The sequence below is a fragment of the Sarcophilus harrisii genome, chromosome 2, assembly GCF_902635505.1.
Source record: "Sarcophilus harrisii chromosome 2, mSarHar1.11, whole genome shotgun sequence".
In the NCBI taxonomy this organism is placed as follows: domain Eukaryota; kingdom Metazoa; phylum Chordata; class Mammalia; order Dasyuromorphia; family Dasyuridae; genus Sarcophilus; species Sarcophilus harrisii.
The window spans coordinates 349,448,699-349,472,632 of record NC_045427.1 but is presented as its reverse complement, the minus strand read 5'-3'; the positions used below and the strand labels follow the sequence as shown (position 1 = coordinate 349,472,632).

Below are 23,934 nucleotides of genomic sequence, written 5' to 3'. Positions count from 1 at the left end.
GGAAGCTATAGAACCAGTTGATTGACTTAACACAGAAGTGATTATTAATGAATATTAATTTATCATTGTTGAGGGAGTGTCTCTTGTGATGCTTCCCAGGAATCTCTTCTTGGCTTTCATGACATTCTTTTTATAAAATCTCTTTTTCCTTTTGTCCCTGACAAAACCTCCCTATATCCAAGTAGAGAAGATAAATGTACTTTATAGCTTTGATTTCATTTTTAGAGGATGTATAGGAGATATTTCTTTCCTGATATGGGGAAAAAAATAGGGGTAAAATAGCTAGCCTAAGGCTAAAATAAAGCATGCTCTGTGAGCTAAATCATCTTATATCTATGGCTTTGAGTAATGTACTGCTCTTTCTATTGCACCAGAATGTAATCAAGCATATTTTACACATAATCATATACTCAATATGTGTGCATATGTATAATTAAAATTTTCTATGTAGATTATATCATCTTAGGCAATGCCATTTATTTGAAGATGAGTAAACAAAAAATATGCTCTAATATACTTTTAATGTCCTTGTATTTCATCTCACACTAAACTACTTGCATTTAAACAAAAAAGAGCCAGAGTGCATAATCATATTTAAACATATGATAGGATTTGGAGAAATATAAAATTTTATTTAAAGGTTAAAGAATAGTATTATGTTCAGATGATGTCTCCTACTTTGCAAAGCCTATAGCATATATATCTTAAAATTCATAGAATGCCCAAGTTGGAAAGATCATTAGAGTTTATCTAGTGAAATATTCTCAGCATACAGATAGAAAAATAAGATAAATTGTGAAGATCGCGTATTTTTAAATCAGCAGGAGTCAGGAATTCAGGTTAGGGGAAAATCATCAGTCTTTATTCTCAGTGAAGAAGGATCGGAGGTGGAAGAGAATCGGCAATAGCAATGTGTGCAGCTGAGTCAAGAAGCTAGCTAGACCAGCAGTCACACGACCAGCAGCTAGGAGTATCGAACCCAGGCCCAATCTCTCCCAGCTTCTCTTCCTGTCTCTCTCTGCCTCCACCCACCAAAATCATCATTTCCTATACAACACATCAGGACTTGCACGGAGAGTGGGCAGGGACCATTCTTTATCCAATCATGTATATTAATAGAGTATAGCCCAATTACTATTTAGCCTCACGTACTTGGGACCTCAGTGCATCAACTCAAACCTCAGCCCATTACAATAAATGACTTGTCCAGAAACATTTTAACATGTTTTCACTGGCTTAAAGTTTCCCTTAACTCATTTTTCAGTCCTTAATCATCTGACTTCTGATCTCATCACTCACTAAAACTTCTCTCTTCAGTTGTTAATAATGTCTTAATTGCCAGATGTGATGATCTTTTCTGTCTCCTTTCTTCTTAAATTCTCTGATGCATATGACATTAGTGACCATCTTTTCATTGCTAGGTTTTGTGACAGTACTTTTTTTTGGTTCTCCCAATTGTCTAACCACTTTCTGTCTTTCTCTTTGGCCAGTTCATTATCCAAATCACTCACCATAACTGTTGAGTGTATGTTAAGATTCTGGCTTGGGCCTTCTTCTCTTTTCTCCCTACACACTCATTCGTGGTGGCCTCATTAGTATTTATGGGATTAATTATCATCTCTAGTAGATGGTGTGTGTGTGTGTGTATTTTCAGCTCCAGTTTTTCTCCTGTCCACTAGTCTCACATCATGAAATACCTGTTGGAAATCATAATGATTATCCTAAAGAAATTGCAAACTCAGCATGTACAAAATAGAATTCATTTTCTTTCCTGTAAAGCTCTATTCTACTGAACTTGCCTAAATTCTCTTGCAAATGTCACCATTCTTCTGTTTTCCCAGTTTCATTATCCTTAGCATTCACTTTCCTTCAAATGTCTAGCCAATTTCTAGATCTTGCTATTTCTATCTCCATGTCTCTAAGCCATCCAACTGCTCTCTACTCAGACAGCTAGTTGGGTTCTCATTGACCCTCACCCACTAAATCATAATGGCCTCCTAATAGGTCTTCTGCTTCAAGAGTCTCTTTGCTCTATTTTCTCCAAAGCTGCCAAAATGATTTTCCTTATCATCACTTTTATTCTCAACTCTGGTGGTTATTCAACAAATATTTAAGTGCCTACCATATGCTAGATTCCATTGTAAACACTGAGGACATAAAGAAAGCTAGTTATATCCTCATCCGAAGGAGCTCACAGTCCAATGGGGGAGATAGCATGCAAGCAACTATATACAAAGTTACATATACATAGTATATGTATATATACATATACATAGGATAAATTTGAAGTAGTTCATGAAGATAGAGCACTAGAATCAAAGGGGAATCAGGAAAGACTTCCATAGAAGGTGGTATTTTAGCTCTCTATATAAAGATTGCAGAAATATTTATATGATTAGCTTTATTTTTTTAATAATAGCTTTTTATTTTCTTTAAAAAATTTTTTTATTAAAGCTTTTTACTTACAAAACATATGCATGGGTAACTTTTCAACATTGACCCTTGTAAACCTTTGTTCCAACTTTTCTCCTCTTCCCTACGCTCTCCCCTAGCTGGCAGGTAGTCCAGTACATGTTAAATATGTTAAAATATATGTTAAATCCAATACACACACACACATATTTACACACATCTTTATACAGTTATCTTGCTGCACAAGAAAAATCAGATCAAGAAGGAAGAAAAAAAACTAAGAAAACAAAATGCAAGAAACATCAACAGAGAGAATGCTATGTTGTGATTCACACTCAGTTCCCACATTCGTCTCTCTGTGTATACATGTCTCTCTTCATCACTGAACAGGTGGCACTGGTTTGAATCATCTCATTGTTGAAGAGAATCACTATACATCAGAATAGATCATTGTATAGTCTTGTTGAATTTGAAATTTGGTAGGAGTCCTTCATTACCTATTTTTTCAAATCGTTTATATTGTATTGGGGTTAATTGTTCTTTAAATGTTTGGTAGAATTCACATGTCAATCCATCTGGTCCTGGGGATTTTGTCTTAGGGAGTTGATTAATATCTTGTTCTATTTCTTTTTCTAAAATGGGACTATTTAAGTAATTTCCTCTTAATCTGAGCAAACTATATTTTTGTAGATATTTCTCCATTTCACTTAGATTGTCAAATTTATTAGCATAAAGTTGGGCAAAGTAATCCCTAATTATTGCTCTACTTTCCTTTTCATTGGTGGAAAGTTCTCCCTTTTCATTTTTCAGATTAACAATTTGAATTTCCTCTTTCCTTTTTCTAGTCAAATTAACTAAAGGTTTATCTATTTTGTTGGTTTTTTCATAAAACCAACTCTTAAGTTTTATTTATTAATTCAATAGATTTTTTTGGATTAAATTTTATTGATCTCTTTTTATTTTTAGAATTTCATGTTTGATATTTGATTAGAGGGTTTTAATTTGTTCTTTTTCTAGCTTTTTTTAGTTGCAAACCTAATTTATTGATCTTCTCTTTCTCTGTTTTCTGCAAGTAAGCATCTAGAGATATAAAATTTCCCTTTATTACTGCTTTGGCTGCATCCCACAAATTTTGGTATGTGTCTCATTATTGTCATACTCTTGCATGAAAAGATTGATTATGTCTATGCTGTTTCACCCATTCATTCTTTAGAATGAGATTATTTATTTTCCAATTACTTTTTGGTCTATTTTCCCATGACCTTTGATTGAAAGTAATTTTTATTGCATTGTGATCTGAAAAAAATGCATTTACTATTTCTGCCTTTCTGTATTTGATTTTGAGGTTTTTATGTCCTAATATATGGTCAGTTTTTTGTATAAGTTCCATGAACTGCTGAGAAGAAGTATCCTCCTTTCTGTCTCCATTCAATTTTCTCCAAAAATCTATCATACCTAACTTTTCTAGTATTCTTTTGAATACTCTTGAACTTCTTTCTTATTTATTTTGTGGTTTGATTTATCTAGTTCTGAGAGTGCAAGGTTGAGATCTCCCACTATTATAGTTTTGCTGTCTATTTCTTCTTGCAACTCTCTTAACTTCTTCAGAAATTTAGATACTACACGACTTTGTGCATATATGTTTAATATTGATATTGCTTCCTTATCTATGGTACCCTTTAGCAAGATATAGTTTCCTTCCTTATCTCTTTTAATTAGATCAGTTTATGTCTCTGCTTGATCTGAGATCAGATTGGTTGCCCCTGCTTTTTTTACTTCACCTGAAGTACAATAAATTCTGCTCCAGACTTTTACCTATACTTTGTATGTATCGCCCTGCTTTAAATATGTTTCTTGTAAACAAACATATTCTGGGATTCTGGCTTTTAATCCAGTCTGCTATCCACTTCCACTTTATGGGAGAGTTCACCCCATTCACATTTATGGTTAAAACTACCAATTCTGTTTTTCTTGTGATCTTATTAACCCCTAATTATGCTTTTCTCTTTCCTTTTCCCTTTTCCCTCCTCCTCAGTATTTTATTTACGCACACTACTTTCCTCAAGGAGGCCTCCCCTTTAGACACCCTCCCCCTTTCCCCTACTATTTCTGTTTTCCCTTCTATTTAGCCTATCACTTCCATTTTCCCCTTTCCCCTCCCACGTTTCTATAAAGGGAGAGAAGTTTCTCGGTCAAACTAAATATGTCTAATATTCTTTCTTTGAGCCAGATCTGATGAGCGTAAGATTCACACAATGTTCATCACCCTCTATTCTTTCCCTCAATTTGCCTCTTCCTGAGATGTAATTTCCCTCATTTTACCTCCACTTTCCCTTTTTTTGGGGTACATTCCCTTTCTACCTCTAGTTTCTTTTTTTATATTATAACAGTAAAATCAGATTATACATGCACTCTCTTATGTATTCCCCTAATAGAAATACAGTTCTCAAGAGTTCTTGCCTTTTTACTTTTTTATGCTTTTCTTGAGTTCTGTTCTCGAGTTCTGTATTTGGAGGTCATATTTTTTGTTTAGCTCTAGTCTTTTCATCAGAAATAAATGGAATCCACTTGTTTCATTGAATGTCCATCTTCTTCCCTGAAAGAAAATGCTTAGTTTAGCAGGGTAATTTATTCTTGGCTGCATTCCAAGTTTCTTTGTCTTTAATAATATCAGATTTCAGCCCCTTTGATCCTTTAAAGTGGAAGCTGCTATGTCCTAGGTAATCCTTAAATTTTTAATAATCCTTAATATTTTTTTTCCTTGGTCCAATAGTTATGAAATGTAGCCACAATATTCCTTGGGGTTTTAATTTTGGGTTCTATTTCAGGAAGTGTTTGGTGAATTCTTTCAATCTTCTGATTCTGTGACATCTAGGCAGTTTTCTTTGATGATTTCCTGAAAAATAGTGTGTAGGCTCTTTTTTTTATCATAGTTTTCAGGGAGTCCAATAATCCTTAGACTGTCTCTGCTAGATCTATTTTCCAGGTCAGTAGTTTTCCCAATTAGGTATTTCACATTTTTTTTTCTATTTTTTCATTTTTTTTGGCTTTGCTTGACTGATGTTGTCTCACTTAGTCATTCATTTCCATTTGTTCAGTTCTGAATTTTAGTGAATTATTTTTTTATTTACTTTTTTTTTTTTTTTTTACTTCTTTTTGTATTTGTCCAATTGAATTTTTAAATGAGTTGTTTTGTTCTATTGGTTTTTTTTTCATTTTGCAAATTCTGTTTTTTTTAGAGTTATTTTCTTTTCTGTTTCACAAATTGTGTTTTTCTGGGAGTTGTTTTCTTTTTCTATTTTATCAAATCTATCTTTTAATGAGTTATATGCCTTTTCCAAACCCTCTTGCAAAGTTTTCCTTTCCTTTCCCTATTTTTCTTCTAGCTCTTTTTAAAAATCCTTTTAAATTTCTTCTAGGAGAGCCTTGTATAATAGCGACCAGGTTATATCACCTTTTGGGGCTTTATCTCGAGACAGTCTGCTTTTAGTCTTCTCAGAGTGTGAAATCTGTTCTTCTCTTTCACCATAAAAACTCTCTATTGTTAGAATTCTCTTTGCTTTTTTACTCATTTAAAAAAAAAAAAAAAAAGGTAAGGTTTGATTTTAGGGCCGGGGAGGTTTTCCAAGCTTCCTCTAAAAGCAGCTGCGCTGGTTCAGGGCTAACTCACTCTCAGTGCTGGGTGGACATGGCCAAGTCCGGTGAGATTCTGGCTTTTCAGGGTTTACTCTTTACCTTTTGTGTTTGTATTGGGTATTTTCTAACTTCTCTGCTGATCTCCTGGCTTGCAACCAGGGCAGAGTAGCCAACATTGCTGTAGTAGATTCCTCCCCATAGTTTCTCTGCCACCTGGAGTCTGTACTGCTCTTCGGAGTCCACACCACCCCAGGACTCTGTGCTGTCTGCACTGGCATCTGTTCTCAGCCTGTTTGCACTTGACCTGCCTCTTTCCGTTCCCCATTGAAACAGACCTTTTCTGGTGATCTTCAAAATTATCTCCTGCTGGTAATTTGTTACATTCCTAATATTTGTAGGTTCTGCCAGTTCAGACTTATTCAGAGGCTGGCTTTGCTAATTAGTCTGAGGATTGTAGGAGAAGGTCAGAGAGAAACTGGTGTGTCCTCTCTGCCATCTTGACTCCGCCCTTGGACGTCTCTAGCTTTTTATTTTCAAAATATATGGAAAGTTTAGTTTTTAACATTGATTCTTACAAAACCTAGTGTTCCAGTTTTTCCTTCCTCCCTTTCCCCCAACCTCCTCCTCTAGACAGCATGTAATCCTATATATGTTAAACATGTGTAATTCTTCTATACATATTTTCACATTTAGATGATTAGCTTTAAATGAATGTATCATAGTCATATGATCTTTGCAACAATACAAAAGAGAAGGAAAAAAAGAAAGCAGTTAAGCAAAAACTGACCTAAACATCATGTGAATGCAATAATATATAGTTTTCTATATCCCTTTACCTTACTTTAGTCCTCTTTTTTTTTTTTTAAATTTTTTTCTACCTTTTCCTAATATTGGGTATCTCTTAAGATCTAGTAATATGCCTTCTCTATATTCTCATTCTTGACAATCTCATCGTTTTTTATGAGTATGGTTATTACCGATTTCCTAGTGATTTCTAGATTTATGTATGCTGCTTTAATACTTCCCTTAACACCCTTCTCCGGATTCTACGATTTTGTCATTGCACCATCTTTAATCAGTCATGTGTAAAATCCCATCCTCATCTTTTGAAATTTCCTTTTCTTTGCTGCTTCACTTTACAAGCAAGTAATCCCTCACAAAGTCCTTTGAAAAAATACATACCAGTTATGGGTAGCTACTATTGGAAGTAGAGAGCTGTGTGGGGAGAAGTGAGAATATTTTGACTGAACAATTATGCAGAATTTTAAACATCAATCGGAGGAGATTAAAAAGTAATTTGTAAATGCCCTTCTTCAAGAATATTGTAATCAGTTAATAATTAATAACCCTTCTTTTCCAGAACTACTAAAATCATCTTCTTGATACTCAGCATGTTGATAAAAAATGGACAATTCAGAATATCCCAAAGATTTTTCTCTGTCTTTGTTCTTATTCTGAGTTCACTGAGATTGTTTATATAAAGGATTTTAAATTTCATGTCATGGAAATTGTAATTCCTTTGGGAATGGGTATTTTTTCATTCATTTTATTCTTATTTCCAGCACCTGCCACAATGCCTGATACATAGTAGATATTTAATAAATGTTTATTGATGCTTTGGGATTTCTCATCTCTTCTATCCCTTATGTAGTTTAGAATTTTTCACTATACATAATTGGGCAGGATGTAGGGTGTGGGGTGAGGGCTGCCAAGCCCCTTACAGGGTTGCTTTTCTCCTTTGGTGTTCTTCTAGTTCACCTAACTGTTATGTGTGTCTCCAAGGAGTTGTACCATGCACAGTGGTCTCACTCTGGTAAATCATTTCAGCAGATGAGCTGAATCAAATAACCTACAGTGAGTTATGGTGAGGTGTCTACCCCAAGTATGTAAAGATTTCCCCTGGTAGAGTGTATGGATAAGAACAGTTTGTCCAATGGCCATGAAGCAGGTACTCGGGAGAACTTAAAGCTTGGTTAGACATCAAAGATGCCAAGGCCATCCACTGTATCTTGAGTCATCACCCGTTATCTTGACTCTGTTCTGCCACTGGGCAGTGGTGGTTCTAGGGGAAAGAGTGAAGCCAAAGACTTCTTGTAGCTCTCCTCACTTAAATCCAATTTACGCATGAATAAAAAAAAAATGGCATAGTTGGGTTAAATATAACAATTGCATTTTTTATTGTATGACTTTTTATAGACTAGAAGTCTTTGAATAAGAATTAAAAGTCATCCCTTTTCTATTTTAATTGTGTGACTTGATGATTTATCATTAGTACAAATCCATTCTGTAGAAAATGTCTGACTATTTTTGCAATCAGGAAGGCTTCAATTCTAATTCTGACTCAGATTGTAATCAGCTATGTGTGATTTTGACCAATCATTCATTCACTTACTGGCTTTACTCATCTATAAAATGGAGGGTTCTTAGGAAGGTCAAATGAGATAAATAATGAAGGGAAAAGTACTTTGTAAACTTTAATGTGATAGGTTTATTTATGAAGATGATAAAAATGTCAGTGATGATGATGAATATCAAAAAAGCTGTTTTAACAAATACTGGCCTTAGATTTTGCAGTCATTAGAAGAGTTTTTTAGTAGAAAAAGAATCATAATTTTTTAATTTTTTTTTATTTCTACAGTTTTTAAAGAATTAATTAATAGGACAAAGCAAGATAAAAATGGTATTCCTCATATTCCCAAAATTGCTGAGAAGAAAAGTAATCGCTACTCTATCCCTGATATGCCTGGAGATATGGAACATATGTTTCCACAGGAGAAAGGAAATAAAAAAATTAAAGCAAACACTGTTTCAGTTGGAAGAAACAAAATCAGGAAAATTTTAGATAAAACACGATTCAGCATTTTGCCTCCCAAGTTATTCAGGTAAATAATGATATTCAAATTACAATTTGAAGTTCTATAGGAATTTGCATGATGATGATACTTTGAATTTTGTTTAAATCTAGTTTTTATTTCTTAGAAATTCTTTGTGAATATTTTATATATTTTCTATCCTTTGGCATGTTGTATACATTTTAATGTTAATATGTCTCTGACTATTTTTAGTGACTCAGTTTTTATAATAATGTTTCACAGAGCTGATTTTCCATTTTAAAGGTGTACACAGTACCATTAATCTTGAATATATTTTGAATTTTAAAAATATATTGAAGTAAATGAAATATTGGAAAATTTGTCCAATTATATAGCCATATAGATGTTATATTTTCCATTTTCTGAACATGTCACATGGCTACCTACTGTCTCTTTAATGGATCTTGGTTCTTTGTGAATATTCCTAATGTTACTGTAAATCACATTTGATTTTGTGCTATTCTTGAAAATATTATTTCTTATATTTTATATTATTTATTTAATTTCTAGAAATTTCACAGAAATCTTATAGTTTTTATCCAATGTGCTGGCCACCTTTATCTAGATTTTTTAAAAAAACATTCTAGAAGTGCAAAACACTCTGGCTTTTCATCTGTTATTTCTTATTCCATCACCAACCCCTTTGTATATTCTTCAAGAAGTCCCTTAAGCATTTCAAACTAAATATGTCCAAGATAGAATTTACCATCCGTTTCTTTAAATTCATTATTCTTCCCTATTTTTCTTTAACTTTTGAGGATACCACTGCCCTCTTAATTTGTCTACATTTGCAACATTGTCATACTCAACACCTATTTCTTATTTCCATACATATCTGATCAATGACCATAGCCTTTATTTTCCTATTTTCGTAATATTTCTTTGATGTTTTACCTTTTTTACTCAAATAAACCATCACCCCAATTTAAATCATCATTACATCTTATCTAAACTATTTATAATAGCTTTCTAATTGATCTTCCTTCCTCAAGCCTATCCTCATTTCAATCCATTTTTCCAAAGCTGCTAAAGTCTGACTGTGTCACTCCTCCCTTTCCTCAAAGCACAAAGCTCTAGAGGCTCCCCATGATGAATCCAGTATCAGATAAAAGACCTTTCTTTGGAATGCCTGGATAAGTTCTGGTATGCATTTGTGTTGCAGTTTTGTTGTGCTATGTAAGATTGGACACACACATAAATAATTTAGGAAGACTTATGTGAGTGAATATAAAGTGAAGGGGGCAGAAGGGGTAAAATATTCTACACAGTGGCAAAAATACTGTAAGAATAATAAACAGTGATAGATTTAGTTATTCAAATTGATACAGTTATCAGTGAATATTCCAAAGAACTCGTAAGAGAGAGAACTGATGAGTTCAGAGTACAGATTGAAGCAAATTTTTTTCCACTTCATTTTTCTTGACCTTTTCTCCCCATATTTTGGTAAAATGGCAAATATGGAAATTTGGTTTGCATGATTTCATATGTATCACGAGTAGCATATTGATTGCCTTTTCAAAAGGTGGGAAAGAAGGAGAAAGGGGGAGAAATTAGAACTCAAAAATTTAAAAATGAGTGTTTAAAAAATAATTTTAAAAAAAGGCATGACTGAGATAATCACCAGATATAAAGGCTTTTTCTAATTCCTTATTATCTATGCAGCTTTGATCCTCTTTATCCATCCTTTTTTTCTTAAAATTCAATACCTTACTCATTTTATCTGCCCATGCCTTGGGTTCTTTTTCTATTTCTCTTGGTTATCTTTCTTTTTACTGTTCCCTGCATATGGATATTCTGGGGGATTCTTTCTTGACTTTTTTTTTTTTTTTTCAGTGCTTTATTCTTGATCTTTTGGCCCTGTGTGATTTTATCATAATTAAATGAGTGATTCTCTATTCTATAAATAATTTCCACCTGCATTCCATTTCTATACTTCAGATTGCTCATGGGAGAGAGAGTTCTACCTCAAGTTAATCATACTCAAAAGTAAATTAGCTTACCATTTCAAAAGCAACTTCTCTAACTAGTTTTGTTAATGTCACCACTGTTATCCTGCATACTTGAGATCGAAATCATTTTTGGCTTTCTCACAGAATCCATTATCAAAGAATTGGAAGGGACTTCAGAGTTTATTCTATCTAGTTTTTACTTAGATGAATTTCGCACTTTAACATAACTGCTAAGAGGTCATATCATCTCTTTTTGTAGACTCCAGTGTTCAGGAAAGCCAGTACTTTCCAATTCAGTCTATGCTGTGTTGGATAGTTTTTTGTGGAAATTTTTCCTCTTATCAGAGTTTAATTTGCCTCTTTATCAAATTTCTTCATTATTCCTGGCTTTGCCCTCTAGAACAAAACAAAATTAATCCAATCCATCTTCAGCATTCAGCCCTTCTAATGCTTTATGTTCCTCTCCAGTCTTTTTTCCCTCTTGATTGATGTTGACATCATTAAGTCCTAACTTGGTACTAACAGTTTTATCATTTGTGCCTTGTCATTTCTGTGACCAACTCTTATTCTCAGCCTTTATTACTCTTCCTTTGAACTATTGTAGTAGTTTCCTACTTGGTTTTCTTACCTTTAATATTACCTCAATTGCTTGATGAAAATTTGTTTTAATTCTTCTGTTTCTTTTCTTTTAGAATAGATTAGGCACTGAACAATCAATGTCTAAAAAACTGAATCCCACAAAATAAATAGTATAGTTTGGCTTGAGAAAGACAGACTTAATGGAAATTTAACAAGGAAAACAAAAGGAAATTTTCAAAGCAAAAAAAACATAAACCCGGTTTAAGTTGTACTATCTTAACAAGTAGCTTCTAAAAAGAAGAGTTAATTCAGTTAAATTATCTGTCAAAATAATTACTAGTTTTGATCTCAAATACATTTGTTAGCCTCTTTCATCAACCAAATGTCTTTCATGTGAAAGCAGCAGTATCTTACGGGAAGAAAATGTGTTCAAATCCTGGGTAATTATAATCTATATAATCTTATGCAAGATATTTCATCTCTGTCACAGGTTCCTTAGTTTCCTCAGTTGTAAAATGAGCGTGCTGGATTTGTGTTTTTATAATAAACATTAGCTAAAATCTTAACTATATAAGATTTCCTTCACTAGATAAATAAATACCTGACCTTAGCCCATTGGGATGTGTCTTCTCATGAAAATGTACGTACTCTTAACTCCTACGAGAGGGGGCGGGGACAAAGTTATTACCAGTCGTAGATCAGAAGACAAGGTTTTGTTTTTTTTTCTTTTTTCTTTTTCCTTTCTGTTAAATAGTATATATTTTTCAATTATCAAGGATTTTTTCTCCCTTCTATCTCATTTCCCTCACCTCTAAATTTTGAGAGAAAAGGAAAACCAAACCTTCTTACAAATAAGAATAGAAAAATTTTTTAAATGATCATTGACAGTGTTCCAAAAATGTGTTTCATTTTCCATATTATTAATTCATCTGCTTGTCAGGAGAGGTGTTAACATTTTTTATCATTAGCCCTCTGGAATCATGTTTGATCAGAATTCATAATAGAATTGTTTATTTTTACAGTAATGGGGCAGTAATATAGTTATACTCTTAATTCTGTTCACTTAAACCAATCACAATTTATGTACATTTTTCTAGACTTCTCTGAATCCTTTTCCTTTATCATTTCTTTTAGATTTCCTATATATAATATTATTCTATTACGTTCATATCCTATATAAGTTATTCAAACATTTCCCAGTGGTAACTCTAATTTCCAGTTCCTACCACAAAAAGAGCTGCTGTTAATATTTTTATAAAATAGGTCCTGTTTTTTTCTTTTATCTACTTGGGATATATAATAGTTATATTGCTGGGTTAAAGGGTTTGCATAGTTTAGTAACTTATTTGTAAATTTCCAAATTGCTTTCCAGACTGGGAGGAATAAATTACAACTCTACCAAATGCATTAGTATGCCTGTTTTTCCAAAGCTCCATTTGTCATTGTCCTTTTTTCTTAACTTTACAAAACTGATAGGTGAGATAGAACTTAAGTATTTAATCTGTATTCTTTAATTGTTAATGATTTATAGATTTTTCATAAAGATAATAGCTTGAATTTCTTTGAGGACTGTCTCTTCATGTCCTTTGACCATTTATAAATTAGAAATTAGCTTTAATTCTTGTACACGTTAATTTGTTCCATATGTGTGGGTACATGTGGGTATTTATATATATGTATATACATGTGTGTCTTTACACACACATAGAGTTTTTATTTTAAAATTTTTTTCTAATTTGTTTTTGTTTTTTTACTTAGGCAGTTGGGTTAAGTGACTTGCCTAGGGTCACACAGCTAGGAAATTTTAAGTGTCTGAGACCAGATTTGAACTCAGGTCATCCTAACTTCAGGGCTGGTGCTCTATCCACTGCACCACCTCACTGCCCCTATTTTTTTTTTTTCTAATTTGTAAAATTTTTTCCAACATTCTTTTTGAAAATTGTGTTCCAAATTCTCTCCCATCTGCCCCTCCTTCACCTATTGAGAAGGGAAGAAGTTTGATATGTGCAATCATGGAAAACATATTTCTACTGTTGTTATGTTGTGAAAGAAAATACAGACCAAAAAAACAACCCTCAAGAAAAATTAAAAAAAAAATCTTTCAATCAGCTTTCAGATTTCATCATTTCTTTCTTTGGAAGTAGATAACATTCAACCATGTTAGTCCTTTGGAATTATCTTAGATCACTATATTGTTGAGAATAGCTAAGTCACAATTTTCATCAGATAATATTGCTCTTATTAAGGTTCTCTTGGTTCTACTCACTTGACTTTGCATCAATTCATTTAAGTCTTCTCAAGTTTTTCTGAAAGTATCCTTTCATCATTTCATGTAGCACAATCCTACCCCTTCACAATCATATACCAAAACTGGTTTGCCTAAGTCCCCAGTTGATGGATATCTTCTCAGTTTCCAATTCTAGTATGGATAAGTCTTTTTCCTTTTTCTTTGATCGCTTTGGGATACAACCTATTAGTCCTAGCAGTGTAGATATTGCTGAATCAGAACATTTTAATAACTTTTTTAGGCATAGTTCCAAATTACTTTCCAGAACGTTTGAATCAATTCACAATTTCACCAACAATACATTAGTGTCCCATCTTCCTTGCAACCTTGATCACTTTCCTTTTCTGTCATACTAGCCAATTAGGTGTGAGCTGGTACTTAAGAGTTGTTTTGATTTTTTTCATTTTTCTAATCAATAGTGATTTATACATTTTTTATGTATGTATATTTTTGTTTTTTTGTTTTTTGTCTGAAAATTGCCTGTACATATTCTTTGATAATGGTCAAATTTATCAATTGTAGAATGATTTGTCATATTTCGTTTTTAAAAAGGTGTGTGTTATTAACACCATACACCAAGATAAGGTCAAAATGGATTCATGATCTAGCCATAAAGAATGAGGTTATAAATAAATTAGAAGAATATAGGATAATTCACCTCTCAGACCTGTGGAGGAGGAAGGAATTTGTGACCGAAGAAGAACTAGAGATCATTATTGATCACAAAATAGAAAATATTGATTATGTCAAGTTAAAAAGTTTGTACAAACAACTAATGCAGACAAGATTAGAAGGAAAGCAATAAACTGGGAAAATATATTTACAGTCAAAGGTTCTGAAAAAAACCTCATTTCCAAAGTATATAGAGAATTGACTCAAATTTATAAGAAATCAAGCCATTGTTCAATTGATAAATGGTCAAAGGGTATGAACAGACAATTTTCAAATGATGAAATTGAAACTATTTCTGCCTGTATGAATAGGTGTTCCAAATCATTATTGATTAGAGAAATGCAAATTAAGATAACTCTGAGATACCACTACACACCTGTCAGATTGGCTAAGATGATAGGAAAAGATAATGCTGAATATTGAAGGGGTTGGGGGAAACTGTGACACTGATGCATTGTTGGTGGAACTGTGAACAGATCCAACCATTCTGGAGAACAATTTGGAACTATACTCAAAAAGTTATCAAACTTTAATCTAGCAGTGTTACTACTGGCCTTATATCTCAAAGAGATATTAAAGAAGGGAAAGGGACCTATATGTGCACAAATGTTTGTGGCAGCCCTTTTTGTAGTGGCTAGAAACTGGCAATTGACTGGATGCCCATCAATTGGAAAATGGCTGAATAAATTGTAGTATGTGAATGTTATGTAATATTATTGTTCTGTAAGAAATGATCAGCAGGATGATTTCAGAAAGGCCTGGAGAGACTTACATGAACTGATGCTGAGTGAAATGAGCAGAACTAGGAGATCATTATACACTTCGACAACAATATGATGATCAATTTTGATGGATGGGGCTCTCTTCAACAATGAAATGATTCAAACCAGTTCCAGTTGTTCAGTAATGAAGAGAATCAGCTACACCCAGAGAGAGAACCATGGGGACAGTGGACCACAACATAGCATTTCCACTCTTTCTGTTATTGTTTGCTTGCATTTTTGTTTCCTTCTCAGGTTTTTTTTTTTTTTTTTTTTTTTTTACCTTGTTTTGAGATCTGATTTATCTCATGTAGCAAGATAACTGTATAACTTAACATAAAACTGTATAAATATTTAACATATACTTTAACGTATTTAACATGTATTAGACTACCTGTCATCTAGGGGGGGAAGGAGGGGAAAAGTGGGAACAAAAGGTTTTACAAGGGTCAATGTTGAAAAATTACCCATGCATATGTTTTGCAAATAAAAAAGTATAGTAACTTTTTAAAAAGGGGTGTGTATGTGCGTCTGTGTATGTGTACATGTAAAGAGAAAGGGAATCTATGTGTATGTGAGAGAGTAAAGCACTTAAAACTTTACAAAGACTTTTGGAGCTGGGACTTTTTGAATTTGTTGGTGCAAAATCTTTTAACTTAATATTTTCCTTTCATCATCTATATGGTAATTTATTTTTTAAAATTTATTTTATTCTTCTAATTTGTTTATGATGTGACTGTTTATATACACATGTGCATATACATGCATGTGTATGTTATGTACCCATTTGGAACTTATATTGACATATGGTGTAAGGCATTGGTATAATCCCATATTCTGTGACCCAGTTTCTTATACTGTGGATCACAACTCCATAGAAGTCATTTAACTGAATATGGGGGTTATGAAATTATGCTTTTTACCAGTAAATGTTTGATATGTGTACCTCTTTCATATGTCTGTATATCTGAGGTCACAATAATTTCTTCGACAAAAAGACTTGGACTAGTGGATAAAGTTTAAAGTCCTGTGCTGTATAATAGGTGTTCAGTTTCCCATTTTCTCAACAGTTTATGTCAAATATCAAATCCTTACCCTAATAGCTATGACTAGGTATATCAAATACTAGGGTATTTGGGTATATCAAATACTAGGCTTCTAAGTTCCTTTGCTTAGGTGTGTTGTATTTTACTAATATGTTTTACTGATGAATTTTTCTATTGTTTAATTAGCATTGTTTTGATAATTACTATTTTTTGATTTGATATTGCTAGACTTTTCTTCCTTCTCATTTGTTTTCTATTATTTCCCTTCATAATTTTGATCTTTTGTTCTTCCAGTTGAATTTCATTATTTTTTTTTAGCTCTTTAAAGGAAGCCTTTGTTTCCCATTGCCATATTTAACTATTACAAAAATTGTACAAATGTGTAAGTTATAATTTATTCAAAGTAATATTTTAAGGTTCTGAGAACATGCTGCCTTTTAGTAGGAACTGTCCCCCCCCTTTTTTCTTATTACCTCATTAATTTACAATATAATTGCCTTTCCATGTTTATAGTATTGTGCTTTTGTTTTCAGTTGTACCCTTGTGGACCTCTTTCTGTTTTTAGGTATATTTATTATTCAGAGTAAATTTAGTATTAGAACATTGTGTATTCAACAATGTCTTGTTTTTATTCCTGCATTCCCTTTTCAGGAGAATTTTTGGGTAAGAAACGACATAATTCTTTTTAGAGGGGGCCTAACAGCATAGCTTTCTAACTAGCATGGATGCTTTGCCACTAGAATATAATTTCGTTTATCTCATGGCATGGTTTGTATATCTAATTGCAGAATTAAAAGGACCTCAGAGGCTATTTAGTTTGATTGGAACTTGGGAATCCCTTCTTCTAATATCTCCTAAAAATATTCAGATTTTTATTGAAATCAAAATCTATTGATGGGCAAGAACCTCCATTTGGTAACCTTTTTTGAGCTGGCTGCAGTCTGTTCCCATACAGGTCAGGATTTGGCAAGTTTGAGTCAGTGAGGCAGATGACAAAAAACAACATCTCCCAAAACCTCTTACCAGATAATAATAACAGCAGGAATAAATGCAGACATTTAACAAAGATAAACAATAGAGTGATGAGTACATCTCTGCAGAATCCTCAGTTCCCTATGCATTGTTTTTGTTAGCAACAGCAGCCTTCAGTGAGATATCTGTCACTTCTAAAGAGGTATACTTCTTGGTAATGGCTTAGATGGGGTTCTTTATGTCACCAAAGGCATGCCTTAGTGCTGTTGGACAGTCATTGAAGGAAGGAGGGATTTTTCCCCCCTATAATACCTGCATTCTTCTTCATGTTTTCTATGTTATGACTTATGACTTACCTTATGACTCTTGGGCCTTTAATTTCTAATTATGCCACATGTCCTAATAAGTCTCTTAAGCCTAGTCAGTCAATCAGTAAACAGGTCCCCAAGCCTGTAGATCATGTATAGCATTCATTATAAAGGTCATTTTGTTTTTTCCTGACTCACAATTTTAGGACATTTTTGTTTACCTTGACCTTGATTTTATTCCCTTCATACCCATTATTCCCAGTTCTGCCTCTTTGACTAAGCAAAATAAATCTAACTCTTCCAAATGATATATGGTACTGCAAATACTAGAAGATAGTATGTTGACTTTTCTTTATCAGGCCAATTAGTTCCAAAGTTCTTTCACTCATTCCTGGGATGGTTGCTTTTATGGAATGCTTTCAAGTTGTTGGTGCACCCATAACTTACAAATAATATTTAAATGTGGTCAGGCAGTGGGACCACTCCTTTTTTTTCCCTTTTAATTATTTTCTGTATTTTAGATAGACAGGGTAGTAGCATGGATAGAAAGCTGGCTTTAAAACCAGGAAGACCTGGACTTGTCATCCCTCTGACTCATTCTCATGCCCCGAGCGCAAATCACTTGCCTTCTCAGTGTTGGAGGCACCTTTTTTAAAACACTGTTTCAGAGAAGGTACTTATTTTGTATTGTTAAAGAGAGTTTCTTCATCCAGGAGTTCTATCTTCCCCTGGCATCCCAGGTCCAGGATCTTCCGTGTTTTGCCAAAGAAGAAAACATTCTTCATAGTTGAGTCACTTGCCCTTGGTCATATCAGATAAATATTTGAGCCATATAAGATTCAAACTCTACTCTCTCTTTCTACTGTATCATGTTGCATACTTAATACAAGAGGCATCAGATAGATTATGTAAAAGGGACTGACTTTAGATTAGATTAGATTCTTTCCTTGAGTAAAATCCTCTGGATTATGTGGCAAGTGTATGGGGACTAAATAATTACATATCTTTTGATAGTCTAGTCAGTAATCCTATATTCAAATAAATTCACCAATACTTAATTCCTGTTATGTACAAGACATGAAGAGTTCTAAGTAGTGGCTAGAGATCTAGACTTGGAGTCAAAAAGACTTTAGTCTTTACTTGAAGTCCTACCTGTGATATGTTCCAATTGTGTTTTGTTCTATTTGAATTTTCATACCCCTGCACAGATAGGTGGATAAGCTCTAAAGAAGATCCTGATCTGCACTGAAAGGAAAATTTTTTCTCCTTGAACTTATTTATACCAAACAAATCATGATTAGTCAAAAATGTACATTCAAAATACTCTTCTATGTATTGGAAAAGCAAACAAACAAAAAACAAACAAGATGTGGTTTCTGCTCTAATAAAGTTACTGTCTAGAGTGATTATATGGCAAAGGCATAGAATAACTATTAAGAAAATTTAAAACAAGATAGGCAACATCTGAAGACAAAAGCATCATTTCCAGTTAAATTCAAGGAAGTTGCATTTGATTTAGGATTAGCATTTATCTTGAAGGATAGAAATAGAGGGAAAATTATGTCAGAGTTGAAGAGCAAGCTGAACAGTCAATGAGGAATGTATACTTATGAGATTGAGAATTGTACAGTTAATTTGGGGCAAGATGTAAATAGAGAAGTGGAGGTCATACGAAACAGAACTAGAAAGATTGGGTAGCAACAGATTGTGAATAACCTTGAATGCAATATAAAAAAATTTTATCTTAATGGTCAGAAAATTAATTGGAGACAATTGCAATTGCAATTGGGTGGTACCTAATAAGGTAATAATGATAGTAGAGAGAAGGAATAAATTCTTTTAAGTTTTTAAAATTAGTCTCTTCTTCAATCCATCCTTCACAGAGTTGATAAAAATAATTTTCCTAAGGATTTTTGACTTTGTTAGCCCTTATTAAAAAAAAAAAAATTAAGTGTTTTCCTTTTGTCTCAGAGATAATTTTCAAATGCCTTAGCTTGGCATTTGTGTTCATTACCTTCTCGTTTCTACTGACTTTTGCAGTTTTATTTAATATTATAATTATTGGGAACTCTGTGTACTGGAAAATCTTGGAATGCTAAGTGTTTTCTCAACTCAGTATTCTCTCTTCTGGTACAAACTGTCTTCCTGTCAAAAACATACTTGTTCATCTATGTCTTTGAGAATCCAAGATCCTTTTAGGCTCAGATCTGAGCTTCTTCCATAAATCCTTCACTGAATGCCCCTTTTTTGGTCTTGTTCATGAGTAAAGGAAGTTCCTAGTGTGAAAATTCCAACAGTTGGTAATTTTGCTCTAAGATAGACAATATTCTGGGATCTTGTCTGGAAGCAAAAGGAGAGTAAATTTTTTTTTTTTTTTTCTGTGATTACAACTGGTCTATGCTAGAAACTAAACTTGAACCTAGGACTTCTTAGCACCAAAGACATCTATCCACTAGACCATATTTTATCTTCTTTTCTCTTTTCTTGTTACCACATTTGAAACATCTGGATACACACTATAATACTCTTTCCCTTTACTTTTCTCTCTCCTTTAAAACTATAAATTCCTTGAAAGAAGATGTTTGTTCTTTGTCTTTTTGGATCCAGATGGTGCTTGTCTTGAAACAGTGCACCCCTCATAGATGTTAAATTGAAAGTGATTAGAATCATCAACAATTGGCAGTCAGTTATGTATGAGAGTACAGACAAAGGAAAGTCAAAGGTAACATTAAGAGTTTTTTGAACATGGATGAATGTTCGAGGTAAATGTCATATGTGTGAGATTTAGAATGAGTTTTTGTGAAAATTTCTATGATGATGTTCTTTCTATGATGACATCTCTGATGTCAGCTTTCTACTGACATGAGCACATTCAGATAGTTCCTCTGGACATAATATACTTAAATTCTCATATATTAGATAACTAAGATTATGACTTTTTTTCTTATTTTGTTCCTCTCTTCTATTTCATTCTTTACCAGTACCCCTCTTAAGCTTATTGTTATTATGTTGAAATCCCAAAACATGCCATTTTTTTTCCTTAAGAACAAAAAAGGGGCAGAGATTGAATATTGTTACTTCTTTTATGTGTAAATTGAATATTTTAGCGCTAATTTGGACAAAAATATCCCTTAATACTGTTACAATAACTAGATTGTCTTCTTTTTTTTTGTAATCCCCTTGTTATTACAATTAATTTAAGTATTACTGTTTTAAGCTGAATATTATTTGTCCTTATTTTACATATAGAGTAAAAATTATGAGTATTAAATTTCTTGAAATGTATATTGTATGGAAAACTTTTTTTTTTTTTTTTTTTTTTTTTTTTGCAGTGATGGCAATGTGAGCCAGTCACAAGATGACAGTGTCCTTGGAACAAGGCAGTGTAGGCATAGTCTAGCTATAATGCCTATTCCTGGAACTCTTTCCTCAAGTAGCCCTGATCTCCTGCAGCCTACAACTAGCATGTTGGATTTTTCTAATCCAACAGGTAAGTGTTCTCTTCATTTTACATAAGCTCAGTTAATTGTATGCTATATTTGGGAGAATATTATATAGGAACTTTCTAAATGATAGCTTTAATCTTGTTCTCCAAACTGGGTTATGGATTCAAGAGGGAAGACATACTCTGTATGAACAAGAGTGAGCCCTTTCCAGAATATTCTTTCACCCTAAATATTCTTTAAATTGTCATGGATTGTGACAGGGCTGTTATCGGTGATGGTAAGATTACTTGTCTCTACCTAATTTAATTACGGAAGAGAATGTAGGAATAAAATCTAGGGAAATGTTTTTCTTTAGGGTCACAAAATATGTATCCTATGATGAGGTAAAAGGTATGAGTGTATGCATGTGTATCTAAACATACATATATATAATAAATTACCTTTTTACCTTTGAAATAAATTATTCTATCTCACAGATATACAAAATAAATATCTTTAAAACAGCAGTTCCTTGTTCCTAAAGCTAAAGCTTTTGAGTGTGTTGCTTTCAAAATGTTATGAAAATACAGCATTATTTCCATTATTGTATTAAGATTTCAGTGCATACCATTAAGTGGTATTTTTACCTAGAGAATATCTTTTGTTTACTAATTTATTTCTATCTCTATTCAGGATTTGTTTTGTGTTCATCCCTTACTCATCCTTACATATTTTATCATTATTGACTAATCAGTTAATCAGTCAAGGAATTTTAAAAAACTATCATATAATTATATGTGTAATATATATTATATATTAAAAGACTATTTATTATGTACCAGACACTTTTTAAGCACTGAGTATATATACAAAGAGGAAAATGAAATTGTCTTGCCATCAAAAAGAGTTTACATTCTAATGGTGAAGACTACATGTACATATATGTGCATAAAGAAGACACAGATCACCTGTACATGAGGTAGCCTTTGATGGGAAGGATTTAACAGGTGAGGGAATCTGGAAAAGCATTCTATACAGAGTGACATTTGAGTTGATTCTTGAAAGAAGACTGGGATTCCAAGAGACAGATGAGAGAAAGTATTTCAACCATGAGAGGAGTCATTGCAAAAGCATGGGAAATGAGAGGTGATGAAGATGTGAGGAGTAATAAATATGTGACTATGGATGGATTATAGAGCTTGTTGAAGGAAATAATATGTAAGAATCCTGAAGAGGTAGAAAGGTTGTAAAGAACTTTAAATATGAAGTGAAAAGTTTTTTGTTTTGTTCTGCTTATTCTTAAGGTAATTGAGATTACATTGATGATTTCATAGAAGAATAGTTTGGAGTTGAGAAATGAGCCCAACATAGATACTATTGGAATAGCCAGCCCAGCTAGGGATGATGAGGTCCTAACTTAGGTTGACAACTTTGTAAGTAGACAGAAAGTGACATAGAGATATTTTGGAGAAAGAAATGCTATTCAGTTGATGGAAAATGTGGGGTGAGAATGAAGAATTGAGGATGAAACTAAGGTTGAGAACCTGGATAATTAAAAAGATAATGAACTACTTATATTAGAGAAGGTCAGAATTGCACCAGGTTTTGGGAGAAAGGTAACTAATTTTGTTTGAGACCTGTAGGACCAAGTTAGTTGAGGCTAGTGTCCTGAAACTAAAATTAGATTTTATTGGGATGAAAAACTCTTTGAAGAACCAGTTATTTTTAGCACTGAGCATGGTGCTTTGTACAAAATAGGTGCTTTAAAAATACTTATGAATTAGAATTCAATTCATTTCAGCAAGCAATTATTAAATGCCTACTGTATACAAGGTTTGGAGAAAGAAAAGCTTAAAGTTCTAATTTTGGCCTTCAAGTTCTCCACAGCTTGTCCCTTCCTACATCTCCAATCATCTTATTCCTCCTCTCATCCCTGGATTCCCTCCCATATTTTCTGAGATCCAGTAACCCTGGCCTCCTTATTCTTCCATGAGTAAGACTCTCTGTCTCTTGGCTTCAGATTTTTTACTCTTGTCTGTTCTCCATGCCTGGAATGCTCTTCCTCCTCATCTCTTGCCTCTTAACTTTCTTGTCTCCTTCAAGCCTCAGCTAAAATCCCACTTTTTACAAAAAGTCTTTCCTTATCCACCTTAATGCTAGCTTTCTTTTGTCATTTATTTCTAATGATTGTGCAATGATCAACTATGACAGATTTGGTTCTTTTCATCAGTTCTGTGATTCAAGACAATCCCCGTGAACTTTGGATGGAAAATGCCATCCATGTCCAGAGAGAAAACTATGGATATTGAATGTTAAATCAACATAGGCTTTGTTCACTTTTTTCCCCTTTTTCTTCTGTATTTTTTTTTCTTGTGATTTTTACCTATCATTTTGATTTTTCTCTTCCAACATGATTCATAAGGAAATGTGTATAAAAATAAATGTACATATATAACAAAAAAATGTTCTTCCTAGGGAAAATAAAGATTAAAAAATTATTTTTAATGTATCCAATTTATATCTTGCTTATACTTGCTTGGGTGTTGTTTTCCTATTTAATTGTAAGTTCCTTTATAGCAGAGACTGTTTACTTTTCTTTAAAGTCATAGCACTTGGCAAAGTGCTTGGCACATACATAGTATGTGCTAAATAAATGCTTGAGAAAATGGAAGTCCTTGCCCTTGTTATATTTTGCTCAGATACTTAAATATAAAACAATTTGTATGTTTAATTTTTGTATTCTGAACTTTAACACCTTTCCTCCTGCCAAAAAAGCATTCCCATATATATAGCAGTAGTTAAAAAGAGAGGATTTTATATGAAACTGTAAATCTCCATTTCATGCTGCTGGAGACATGGTTGGATATGGTATTTTAAGTCCTTCAGAGTTATTTTCCTAATTTGATTTTTAATTGGGAGTTTTTAATTTGTTCTTTTTCTAGCTTTTTTTAGTTCCATACCCAATTCATTGATCTCCTCTTTCTCTATTTTATTCATATAGCTATTTAGAGTTA

At 33.0% G+C, this 23,934-nt stretch overlaps 1 protein-coding gene across 22 annotated transcripts in view; it reads left to right on the top strand.

Moving 5' to 3' along the window:
• The window catches only part of RAPGEF6 (Rap guanine nucleotide exchange factor 6), a 242,046-nt gene that overhangs the window by 149,325 nt on the left and 68,787 nt on the right, over nt 1–23,934 (top strand). For 11 of the 22 annotated variants that reach the window (XM_031953075.1, XM_031953077.1, XM_031953079.1 and 8 more), the window contains 3 exons: nt 8,687–8,930; nt 16,867–16,878; nt 20,828–20,985. In XM_031953075.1, the coding sequence (XP_031808935.1) occupies nt 8,687–8,930; nt 16,867–16,878; nt 20,828–20,985 (414 nt within the window). The remainder of the gene's footprint in view (nt 1–8,686; nt 8,931–16,866; nt 16,879–20,827; nt 20,986–23,934) is intronic. The other 11 variants (XM_031953069.1, XM_031953083.1, XM_031953081.1 and 8 more) reach the window with 1 other exon arrangement.